This window comes from Ipomoea nil, unplaced genomic scaffold, assembly GCF_001879475.1.
Source record: "Ipomoea nil cultivar Tokyo-kokei standard unplaced genomic scaffold, Asagao_1.1 scaffold1074, whole genome shotgun sequence".
Classification (NCBI taxonomy): domain Eukaryota; kingdom Viridiplantae; phylum Streptophyta; class Magnoliopsida; order Solanales; family Convolvulaceae; genus Ipomoea; species Ipomoea nil.
This window is the reverse complement of record NW_017617502.1, coordinates 4,087,501-4,101,111: the sequence shown is the minus strand read 5'-3', so window position 1 is coordinate 4,101,111 and position 13,611 is coordinate 4,087,501. Positions and strand designations below refer to the sequence as shown.

Genomic DNA, 13,611 nt, shown 5'->3' with positions numbered 1-13,611 from the left:
TACATAATAATGATTGTGCAAATTATTGTATAGATCGTGGTCCAAACAAATGTGTGGACCACGGTCCAAAACGACATCGTTAAATTTTATGAGTTTGAATAATGTACATTATGAGTTAGAATAATATATTTTATGTTTTATAATAATATACATTATATGTTTAGAATAATGAAACTTCTAGGTAAGATACGGTACTTTATGATTTAGAATAATATAATGTACATTATGTATTCGAATAATGTACATTATGCATTCAAATAATGTACATTATGTATTAGAATAATGTACATTATGTGTTATAAAAATGTTACATTGCATCGAATGAAAAAAAATTACAAAAACGACGTCATTTTTGAACTGTGATTCACACAGCTATGTGAACTATACTCCGCGTAATAACTAGTGAATGGCCTATGTCCACGTCATCCTCTGGCATCCTCGGATTGATGTACTCAAATAGTGATCATTGCTGGCATTTAATGCGGCATTATGTAACCGCTTTCGATAATAACTTATAATGAAATTAACTATTAGCCGTTACTATGTAATCCATCATTAGAAATTACATTTCTTGGAGTTGACACTGGAACACTTGACTAAGGTATTCAAACAAGAACTTTCGTAGTCTTTGTATGTAGAAATCAGTGAGGGTGCTTGTCTTCATCCTACGTCATCTACTAATTAAGCCCAAGTATTAAACACATCCTCGGTTAAGCGTTGGCGATCAGGCGATCGACCAATCATTACTGTCCACAGAGAGTTGTGTAAATCATATTTTTAAATAATGTACATTCAATATACAAATAATGTATTTTTAGTATAATAAAAATATATATTGTATTAAGAGAAAGTACATTATTTGAGTACTAAAAATACATTATTTTGTATAATATACATTCAGTAATATACAAATAATGTACTCTTAATATATTCAAAATGTATTTTTTTTATTATAGTTTTTTTTTTTTTATTATGGTCCACACAATAATTTACCTCAGTCAACGGTGTCCTTAGACGGGCTAGAAACATCGTCCTTAGCCCACATCATAATTCGACATCCTCGGATTAATATACTCAAACAGAGAACGTTGTTGGCATTAGATGAGTCATTATGTAACTGATTTTGGTAATAATCTTTTAATTATAATTGCAATGAAACTAATTATTAGCCGTTACAATGTGATTAATGATTAGGAATTATAGAAATTTGATCTCGTAGGGTGACAAGGAAACACTTCATCAAAATATTGATGCATATAATACACATTTTTCAAAATTTTTATAATTTTCTTTACCAAGTAAAGAAGATATTGAAATCAGAACTTTTAAATTACAAGAAGATTTCAAATTACTCCTGATATTTTTTAGAGAAACTCACCAATTGTGTAACTTGAGTACGTGATTTGTTTAGAAAAATTTCCTCATGAATTGGGTAGAAGAATAGTAAAATATTATGTAAGTTTACAATTGAAACTAGTTTTATCCATGTTAGGAATATTGTGTAAAAATATTAAAGGAACAGTTAGATCTCCTGTTGAGATAGTAAAATCATATAGGTTCTCTAAAACTTGAAGAAGGACTAGAGTATACATTCTTATTTTTCACTACTGTCATAAAGCGATGACATATACATCCAGAGTCCTACTACTATTTTTACACTTGAATCTCATCTATGGAATTTTAATTTATCTTCTCAAGGACTGGAATTTATCTACTTTGGAAAATCACTATCTAATTGCATTGAGAAGTTGCATGATATTTAATTTTCAATTTGTGAGAAAAGAGAAGTTGTTGAGAGGTTATGTGCATGAGATTGCATAAATAGATTTGTTGCATAAGAAAGAAGTGCATGATTTATATCTATATGTATCTAGTGTTAGTAATCCGGGATTTTGGAGGCCCGTTTGGACTATGTCCTTTCGGAAGAAAAAAGAAAGAAAGAAAGTTGAGAAAGAAACCGACATTGCGATCCGATGTGAAGTAACGAGGTCGATATTCCCGAGTTACTATGTTGGATACTACCCACCGGGCTTGGAATCCCGGTCAGAGGGTGTGCACACTGACAAGTACGATACCTAATTCCACAGAGTTTGAGAAAAGAACCAAGAGAGTGGTTCTGTGGGCGAGATGAGTATTAGGCCGGCTAGATGCCGAGCCTAGATAGGTCCGTTCACATTATAGTGAAGTTCCTACCTCGCCCACGAGTAAAAGTAAAGAAAGAAAGAAAGAAAGAGAGTCTATCTATGTGACTCAAGAGAAAGAAGAGAAAAGCGAGTCGTTGTGATTCTAAGAAACCTCCACCGAACAAGTGTTCCTTCTTACAAAAGAAAGATTGTATATATATGTATATCTATCTATACTTATGCTAAAGCACCATGTTATTTTATTGCATGATTATATGATTTGCATGTGTTGCATGAAAGTATGAGAAGAAACATGACTTTATATTGTCATTTGTTGATTATCTTGATAGCATGAGATTGCTTGTTAAAGTTTAAGTATATTTGTATCCATCAGTTGAGCATGAGTAATGTATTTCGCCTTGATAAGTTATATATGTGAAAACATGAGATTGTTGATGAGTAAAATGATTGAGAAAGCATGCCTATTTGATAATTAGGTTGCAAACATATAGAATTACTGTTGAATATATTTGAGTTGTTGTTTAAAGTGATTGAGAATACTTGATCTAAGTGTATGTGACAAATGTTTTTCAAAAGTATATGATATAGTACTTTACAGGGTTGACTGTTTGAGTGGCGTTATACTTAGCTTCGTGCTAACGGGTTGTTTTCAACTTGCTTGTTTGTTAACCCCTTTCAGGTGGGCCCAGTTCTTGAGAGCGATCGAGTTAGACTAGCTTAGCTTAGAGTGCTAGTTGTAGTCTAAACTCTTTTCAGTTATGTTTGTTGAGACTTGGTCGTAGATCTATTTAGATGTTTTGATGGTGTTGGACACCGGAAGTTTATTCCCCAAGTTTGTTTAAAGTTGCTTAAGCTTGACTTTGTTTAGATCTTTTCCTTGCCTGTGCAATCATCGTGTGTGGTGAATGTGGCGGTGACACCTCTTGTAGTTTGACTGTTAAGCTTTTGATGCGATCTTATTACTGATTAGTATCCTTTTTAAGTTAAGTCTTGTAATTAAAGTTTAAGAAAAGTGGGGTGTTACAGAGAGTACCCACAATTGCACTTAACTGTTGCACCTTCGGGGATGGCAAATTGGTTAAGGAGTTTAATTCTTGATTATTGCACATCAGGTGATGGTAGAAGTTAGGGATTTATATTGAATGCTTGTTCTTTCATTGTTTGGGTGTTAATATCACGGGAGTGAATATTCACTAGGGTATAGAGATTACGGGAGTAATTCTATCCACAGTTTGCATCCTCACACTTGTTAAACCCAGATTTTAATATTGTTCTTAAGATTGGCACTAGGTGATTAAGTACTTGAATCCCAGGAATCTCACTATTTCTCAATTGTTTCCACAAACTTGCATATACTAGTTCTTTTAGTTAGTTTTTGCCATTGCTCAATCATGTCTTTCGTTGGGATTAGCTTCTCGTGAATAAATTATTAGCTAGTGCTTAATACCCCACTTCCTTGTGGACCGATAACCCGATACTCCGGGTATTATTTGTTTGAGAAATATATTGCATTCAAACCCCCTTCTAAACTTTCATCTCTAGCTACAAATTTCGGGACCAACAAGTAGTATCAGAGCGGTTGTTCAAAAAATTGTTTTGAGTAAACTGAATTGATCCAAAAAAAATTTGTAGCGACTGCATTTTCTAAAATTATGGGACAAATTGAGGCTATTTAAGTACACCCACCAATAGACAGTGATGAATGACATGTAAAAATGCATTCTCACAACCAGAACAGTTGAACCTCAGTCCCTAGGAATGAAATATGGTAATTTCACAAATGATTGTACCCAACAAATCAAAGAATTAGCAGACTATGAAAGTAGTAGAGAAATCCAAGAACGGCCACTAATTGGTGAAGAATCTAAAGAAAGTTCAGATTCCAGCTCAACAACTAGCCCAAGCTCATTAGATGAAGAAATACTCATGTATCATATGACCAGACTTGAGGACGAGGAATCCATAACTGGGAGTATATCGAAAAACCCAATAGATCAAGATATCAAACAAAATAAAAATCACGACTTAGTAGGCCAAGATCAAAATACGGATGAGATAATGTCTGAATCCTCTGCCAATAATAACAGCTAATCTGGAAATATTCTTCTTGTATCTTTGAGCAAATTTGGGGAAATTAAAAAAGAACATGAATCCTTAAAGGCAAAGAATCATCAACTACAAGTTGATAACTCTCACTAACTATAAAACTCAACTTCTTACATAAAACAGACGAGAAGTTGTCGCAACTTAAGATGGAAAATCTTAGACTTACAGAGGAATGCAAATTAAGGAAAGAAAGAGAGAATAAGTTGAGAACGCTCATTGGTTCGTATGCAAGTAGCTCCAATACAGTGGATAAAATGATGGTTGTACAAAAACCAATTAGAGACAAAGCCAGGCTAGGTTTTGATTCTCAAAACTCTCTTAATCCTCTCACCGGTGCGCTGATGTTTGTCAAGGAAACAAATAAGCTAAAGGCTAGAGTAGAGAAACATGCATATGTACCAGCTTAGCTGGAACATAGAAGCAATCATGACAGTAGATGCTTAGGTTTTACTAGCAAACCCAAAAATAACCAAGTCAGGGGGAATGCTAGAAACCATGGAGGCCAACGGAAAAGGTGAAAACCTTCCAGTAATAAAGGCACACAAGACAAATAAGTTGAATGATACCAGCAAAGATGGGTTCCAAATAAGTCAAACCAGCTGATTCACAAAGCCAAAAGATCAATTGTGTTTGCCAAGAACAGGTATTCTCGACCACTCTTTACAAGTAAGGCAAGAACTCCAACGATGGGTGCTGGAAGGCTATATCCATCTGATCATTATTGGGCTATGGCTTACCACATGCAAAGACAAAGGAAAATCATAGGAGGTGTCTAAGACCACAACACACTTTTCGGATGCACCAAAAATTTCAAAAACAGCCAAATAATTTTCAAAATGGTGCACCCCAAAACTTTTATGAATTTTCATTTGATTACGATCTTGAATGGGAAAGAAGGATTGCTTGAGAACCTCACAATGAACTAGGGTTATTCTATAAATCCAACAAAACTAATTATCAAGGACCCAAATTTGCTTGGGTTCCAAAATCTTCTATCAACTGATTTACCAGAAGCAGGTAAAGAACATCTTAGAATGAGGATGAATGAGCTATCAAACATCAGTTGTTCATGACAAAAAGAATTCCAAGTGATGTCGCAAATAAGGATATTAACAAGCTGTATCAAAGAGTAATACCAACAAGTGGTGTTAGTTGTGACATGTGGTATCAAGCTTATACGGAACAAGTATAATGTTAAATTAGCATATATACATCCAGCTAACAAAAGTTCAAAACATCAGAACTAGTGTGATTAAGAAGGCATGGATTTCGATAAAAAGATAAACCAGCCTGTTGAGGAAACAAAGAATTTATGTTGTACCCGGATCTAAGGTAACAACAACTGAATTTTTTGAAGCTAACAACTTATCAAGGTTTTGCAGGTTTAAAGGAGACCAAAAGAGAAATTTAAGGACATGCTAGTTCATATGGGGGAATGCTCAATCTTTGATAATGTAAGTGTGAAATTAATACACACCCTTTTTGTTTGACTAATTTATATGACAAAATAAATTAGAAGTTTAATTTAAAAGCACTTGGACCATCCCCTATTTTAGTACAGTGAGTGGAATTAATTCAGAAGGCGTTATGTGGCTGTGGTTTATTCGAGAGTTTTAGAACAGACGAATGTGTGGTATGGTTAATTTGAATGGTGTCTAAAACAGGAAGTGAAGCTATAATGAAGGTATGAATTATTTATGGTTATGGTTAATTTGAATGAATGGCTAGCAGTAATAAGAGTGAAGGATGGCTGAAAGCTACTGCACTATAAAAGGAAACTATTTCATTTATCGAGTTTGGCGAATCTACATGTTATATTGAGAAGGAAATTGCTAAAATCATTTACTACTCTAAATCTGCTAAATACGTTGATTAGTCACAAGAAGCCGACTCAAGTTCTACATCAACACTTGAAGCTGAAATGGCATGCACGTACCAATCCTGATTTGGATGTTAGGAAGGTTGTAGTGATTGTGGTAGCTGATGAACTTTGTAAGCAATCCCCCTGTAACACCTTGGTGAACATCTAGTGGATTGAGCATATGTGGGTTGCCCCGCAGACGTAGGAGAAGTGCTCCGAACTGCGTAGCAATTATTGTGTACTTGATTTATTTTCTGCACCTAATTTTCGTTATTTATTAATGATAAATGACTTAATTAATGGAAATGATTACAACATAATATAAAATCAAGTAGAACCTTAGTACCATCTTGCATTCAAGATTCACAGCAATTTCAATTGGTATCAGAGCCAAGAGACTTAAATTACTAGTCTATCTATCTGGATATCCCGTGCTTCTTAAACTCAAGTTTTCAGCAATTTTTATTGCTTTGTTTATTTTGTTACTTTGTTCAATCTCACGGTTTGTTGAGTGTTTCAGAACGGATCGTGTTAAGGTTCTTTCCCAGTTAACGGGCGACAACAATGTTTATTGGAAAGCACGCACACGAACGCACGTAAAAGCTCAAGGAGAACTTGTTTGGCGTTCTGTTGTGACGGGTTGGACTCATCCGACTAAAGCTAGGATTAGTGCTGACGGTCCACAAGTGACAAAACCTGAAACTGAAATGACCCAAACTGAAATTACTAATGCTGGAAATAACGATAAAACACTAGATACTTTTTACCAACTAATACATGAAAGTTAATTTCCTATAATTGCAGGTTATGATTCAGCTAAAGGTGGGTGGGGAGCTCTTGAGTCAACCTATGAGGGCACGAATTCCGTGAAACAATCAAAGCTACAACTGGTACAGTCTGACTTTGAAGAACTTCGGACGAGTGAAGAAGAGAACATCACAAGCTTCCATAGCCGAGTGCAAGAGTTGGCGAATCATGCAATGGTCCTTGGTGAACCTTTTGCTCAAGCCAAACTGGTTAAGAAAATTTTGAGATCTCTACCGCCAAGATTCAGGATGAAGGTCACAGCCATTCAGGAACATGACGGCTGAGAAAATAAGACTGTTACTCAACAAATGGGAAACCTTCAAACTTATGAAATGGAAATTCTTACTGATCACACCAAAAGAAAAAATTCATAGCTTTTGCAGCTGAAGAAAACAATGTTGCCTCTGACTCAGATGAACCAGGTGATGATACAGTTGTGTTTTTGACTAAACAGTTTTCTAAAATTTTGAAACAGTTTTCACAAAAGAACTACCGAAACGGATCAAGCTCGAGTGCATAAAAAAATGGCTCCAAGTCTGGCTCGTCAAATTACAAGTCTGCCTCTCGTCCAGCTCGTTCCAAAGACAAACCAAACAACAAGGGGATTAGGTGTTACGAGTGTGAAGGCTTTGGTTACGTCCAAGCTGAATGTGCCACTTATCTAAGGCGAGCCCTAACCTAGAGTGACAATGAACCTGAATTGGAAGCAGCTGGATCTGACTAAGAGAAAATATCCGGTAACTTTGTTGCATTCACCACCAGAATTGACGTCTTTTCATAATTTGAAGATGTAGCTGATTCAGAAGGAGGCGAATTTACCTCAGCTGAAGACTTTGATTTACCTGCTTTGTCTTATGAAGTAGAGTTTAATAAATTGTATCCCAAGTGGGAAGCCCTACAAAAAGCTAATCGTACATTGACTAGTGAGATAGGAATATTAGCCAATGCTAGTAAAGTGTACAAAAACCAAGTAGCTGATAGGGATTTACTGCTTAAAGAAGCTTCTGACCGTGAAGAGAAACTGAAGCAGGAAGTAAAGGCGCTGAAGCAGGAACTAAACACCTTTAAAAGGCAAATCCAAATGATGGATACTACCTCGACTCTTGACAAAATACTCGATTCAGGAAGGCAATCCTCTACAAAATTTGGTCTAGGTTTCACTGATGGTAACAACAAAGACAAAACCATCTTTGCCAAGAAGATATTCCTAAGTCAAGTTCAGCGAGACAAAATCACGGTAAAGTATGGGACAATAAACTTAGATATAAATGTTATAACCCTGTTTGTCATTATTGCAGGATTCGAGGCCACATCAGACCTGAATGCTTCTACTTCTACAAAGATCAAATTGTTGAAAAATATATGCACAAGTATATTACACTATTTTCTAAGCAAATTTGGGTTAGGAAAACAGATTTTACGCATCTGCAATTGAAAATAACATGTATGTTAATTTTCTATTTATTTTATTTGTTATTTCTAATAAGGTTATTTTTTTTTCAGGAACAAAATACTTTATCAACCAAGGGATTTTTAAATTGCTTTGACTTCTAACCCTTATAATTTATTTCTCTATCAATTCGGTTCAACTTCGAGTTCATGTAAGCAATTTGTGCTTTCATTATCTGATCATTTAAATGTGCTTAAGATGAATTTTTCCTAATATTATGTGCGTATATTTGTATTTGAACTTGTTTTGGATGTTTTTGTGTGTTCACTAAATATCCTTATTGTTTGATTGAATATTGTGTATCTATTTATCTACTGCAATGATTGATGTCTGAATTTGAAATTATTGATTGTTTTTATGTTATCTGATTTCATTTTCTCTGTGTTATTTGTTTGGTCCGGTCATGACCGTATGTGTTTCTGTGTGTGTGTTTTCCGTGTTATCTGTTATGAATCTCTTTATATGAATTTCTAGCTGAATATGCTTTACCTGAATGTACTTCGTGATTTATTTGCTAAAATGTTTGTTTTGTTTGACCCAATTTGAAAATTTGAAAATTCTTCAATTTTTTAGTGCTTCTGTGTTATTTGCCGAGTTGTTTGCAAGTTGCATGTGCCTTGTTCTAGGTCTCTCGTTTCTATTTAGCTTGTGCAGGTTCAGACAAAGCAAAGAAAATTTTATGGAGTCCCAAGCAAAAGAAAATTTGGCGAAGAAAACAATCACGATGTACAATTTGAGGGGGAGCTCTTTTGGTAATCTCTTATAAATACATACAATGTGTATTTATTGGTCAGTAATATTTTCGGCTGCTTTGGGTTTTTTCTTGATTATATGGATTCTCTTACTGGAGTATGTTTATTTGGATTATCATATTGTTCAGACTATCTTATTTTGGATTATCTTATTCTTTGGACTGTCATATTCGGATCATCAGATTATTTGGATTATCATATTATTTGGATCATCTTATAATTTGGATGCTCTTGTTGATGAATGTGGGATCGCCTATTTTATGAGGAATATCTAAGTGATGAATGTTCTGCTACTATTGTGATCATGGGTGGTATAGGAAGAAATTATCTACTTGGTATATGGAAATTGAATTAATCAATATGATGGCAAGCAAATTAAGGGAGAGCAAGCAAGCAAGCATAAGGGATGATGGTTCTAACTCTACAGCCGCGAGAAGTGATGATGATGATGATGCTTCCGTTGATTCCTCTCACTCGGGCACCCCGTCCGCACGTTAGACCCTTTCCACAATGATGTTCACATTTTTGTCTATTATTTGGCAAAAAAGGAGGAGATAATTGGTGATAGGGGAGTTGGGGAGTTGTATTTTGTTTTGGTAGGATGGAAATAATGGAAATAATTAATTGAGGGGGGAGTAGAATGTTTGTGTTATGGATTATGGATGCTCATGGTTTTGTGTTTTGAAATTTGGATACTTGTGATCCGTGTTATGGAAATTGGATACACATGCTTTGTGTTTGTTTTTGATGGTACGTACATAAGCTTCTTATTATGGATTTTTTGAATATTTTTGGATGCTCATGGTTTGTCTCTTGATGATGGTACGTAAGACTGCATTTCTTTGGAATTAAAATATGGTAATGTCGTGTATGGTATACTACTATCTATCGGGATTTATTTTGGTTTAATTTGAGTGGATGATCTCTTTGCTATCGTTCTATATATTGGTTTTCCTTTGGATGGACTTCTTATTATGATTTTCATGGTCTATTGATCTCACTAGACTTCTCTATTTATTATTCTGATGAAGTATACACTAGATGTTCTGATGAGTATATGGATGGCTAAGTCTTGTGGATGGAGCATGGTCGTGCACTGGTAATTATTTAATTCTAATTCATAGGTTTTTTGTTAAGCACATATACGAAGGGCGTTTTTCTTAATAAATTAGCTTTTACGAATCTTTGCCCAAAGTATATATGCATTAGATTTTGTCAAATAAATTGCCAAAGGGGGAGATTGTAAGTGTAAAATTAATACACACCCTTTTTGTTTGGCTAATTTATATGACAAAATAGATTAGAAGTTTAATTTAAAAGCACTTGGACCATCCTCTATTTTAGTACAATGAATGGAATTAATTCAGAAGGCGTTATGTGGTTGTGGTTTATTCGAGAGTTTTAGAACAGAAGAATGTGTGGTATGGTTAATTTGAATGGTGTCTAAAACAGGAAGTGAAGATATAATGAAGGTATGAATTATTTATGGTTATGGTTGATTTGAATGAGTGGCTAGCAGTAATAAGAGTGAAGGATGGCTGAAAGCTACTGCATTATAAAAGGAAACTATTTCATTTATTGAGTTTGATGAATCTACATGTTGATATATTGAGAAGGAAATTGCTAAAATCATTTACTACTCTAAATCTGCTAATTACGTTGATTAGTCACAAGAAGCTGACTCAGGTTCTACATCAACACTTGAAGCTGAAATGGCATGCACGTACCAATCCTGATTTGGATGTTAGGAAGGTTGTAATGATTGTAGTAGCTAATGAGCTTTGTAAGCAATCCCCTTGTAACACCTTGGTGAACATCTAGTGGATTGGGTAGATGTGGATTGCCCCGCAGACATAGGGGAAGCGCTCCGAACTGCATAACAATTATTGTGTACTTGATTTATTTTCTGCACTTAATTTTTGTTATTTATTATTGATAAATGACTTAATTAATGGAAATGATTACAACGTAATATAAAATCAAGTAGAACCTTAGTATCATTTTGCATTCAAGATTCACGGCAATTTCATATCTAATGAAAGGTTAACATTTCACTACAAAATCATCATGTGATATCGAGATCAATAACAAAAGCAAATTGTTGAGCGTAAATAGAAGCTTAAGGGACGAACTTGAGCTAAATGTTAACAGTTGAAGCCATTAAAAAAATAGCAGACATAAGGTTGTTAGAAGAAATCAACTGGAAAAGAAAGATAGAAATTTCATAAGTTGGAGTGAAATACAAGTTCTGATGACATGAAAAAATCCAAGCGGTTAACCAAATCGACGAACATTAAAAGTCTGATGAGGCAGTTAAAGCGCCTAAAGAATATGAAAATTGTAACGCCCCCATTTTCTAACACTAGAGCCTAGATAGATTACAAGCTTACTCAACAGAATAAACAGAATGATTTTATTAAAACAAGATAAAACTAGAATCCTCAAACATAACACAGGGAATGTTACCGCCGCAGCCATCCACACTTGAATGACTGCCCGGCTAAACTAATAAGATCTCAACATTCTAATGCCAAACAAAACGGGTTAAACATGCCCAAACATCTACTCATCAAACAACCCACAGCTCAACAAAGATTACATCAGAAAATTCATAACCAATCTATGATACTAAGCAATCTAAAGGTTACGAGTCTAGCAACAACTTGCTCTCCTCGTTGAGTCCACCATAGAATGAACTAATGATATCCCACTAATGTAGCAAATCCGGGGGACATTGCCTCTTCAAGCTCTTGAAACGCCTCCAAGCTTCTCCCAAAGATTCCATTGGGCCTTGATTGAACTCTTGAACTTATTTTTGGACCTTCATTATCTCTGTCAAAGGAAAGAATTCGTTCATGAATTCTTTAAGGAGTTGAGCCCATGAACCAAAATAATTGAAATTATGTGAATCACTCCATCTTTCCGCGTCTCTTATCATCGAAAATGGAAAGAGCTTCAATCTAACCACTTCATCCGAAACTCCATCTTGGCGAAACATTCCACATGATCGATCAAATTGGGTGTTATGAGTGTGAGGGTCGTCCACTGGTGATACGCTAAATGTTGAATTTTGCACAAGAGTGATGACCACCGGTTGGATGTTGAAATTATCCCCCTTAATAGGGGGAATGTAGATAGAATTGTGCATGGAGAAATCGGGAGTCATGTACTCTACGATAGTTCTCCTCTGGTTGTCCCCTTGAGCATCAAAGAACACCTTGCGCCTCAGTTGTTCGGGTGGTTCTTATGGACCAACATGTAGCTCCTCTTCAAAATGCATAGGCCCCCGAGGAACTTTTGGTTCCTCAAAATCTCCATCAAAACCTCCTTGAGTGTGAGGTGAATCGATGGTGGTGGTCTAGAAGCGGACCTCACATGTCCTTCTCTTTGATTCATGACACTAGAATATGTCATTTCTCCAATATGCTCTTGGATAGTGACGTTTCTCCTCCTTCATGTGGTTCCATTGATCTCCAAATCGAAATGAAGCAAGCCTTGGTCTCCTCTTGACCTATTGTGCATCAACCTTCAAAGTAAAACGAACAAATGGTTTCTTGCAACTAAAAGTAGTTTCTTAAGTAGGTTACAACAAGTAAGTGAAGCAAAAGTAAAGGAAACAAATGCAACTAATGTAAATGAATCTAAGGAAAGAAAGAGTTGATCAAGTCTTCCATGCACAAGTTCATCTCCTGCATTACCAATGAATCACATCAAATACCTACCGTATGCCATCCTCGGCAATGGAGTCATTTTGACGTAAGTGTAATATATTGGTGGATGGAAAGTAAGGTGGAGAATGGAAATTCCCCCAGATGTCATTCTACAGAGGATGACAAATTTGGATGCAATTGATGTGTAGTGAGTCACAAGAGAGCTAAGAACCCTTCAAGAACTAGAGCCAAGTGTGTTCAAGCATTGTGTGCAAAATTCAAGGTAGCAAGTGTGCAAGTATAGAAAACAAGCTAACAAATTGAATAAGAGAATCAAATGATATGGAATGGATATGGATTAGCCTTTCCTTGCAATGGTGCTTTCAAGTGTTTGAAGTAGGATATGCACGATTGTGCTAATTGGAGTCCAAGTGAGGTGATTGTCAATGCCAAACCGATTTTAGGTCTTGTTGGCCTATCATGGGGTAATAGAGCATCCAAGTTACAATGTTACAACCATGAGACATTTTATCAAACACCTTGCCTACACCTCATTCAGTACAATGCCCTCTTGGATATATGGCGGGAAATACTAGTGGAATCAAGGCTCTAGTATGTTTGCAATCTCTTGACAAGCATACTAACTCCTAGATCATCCATGGAGTTGGGTCCTAACACCATAGAAATCAAACAAACCTCCCACTTCCATCAAGAAATCAAGAAATCAACAAAAATACATTTCCAATTAGCAATTAACAATCACACTAGCACCATGCAAGTAAATGCTAATCCAATCCCTAAATAGATTTAGCCACTCATCTTCTAGATTGAAGGACAATTG

The 13,611-nt window shown here is 35.5% G+C and overlaps 1 protein-coding gene across 1 annotated transcript in view; it reads left to right on the top strand.

Moving 5' to 3' along the window:
• LOC109182654 (zinc finger BED domain-containing protein RICESLEEPER 2-like) overlaps positions 1–4,235 on the top strand; it is a 38,550-nt gene extending 34,315 nt beyond the window's left edge. Inside the window, exon 6 of the mRNA XM_019332806.1 lies at positions 3,878–4,235. Within this exon, the coding sequence (XP_019188351.1) occupies positions 3,878–4,235 (358 nt within the window). The remainder of the gene's footprint in view (positions 1–3,877) is intronic.
• Positions 4,236–13,611: the final 9,376 nt, after the last annotated feature.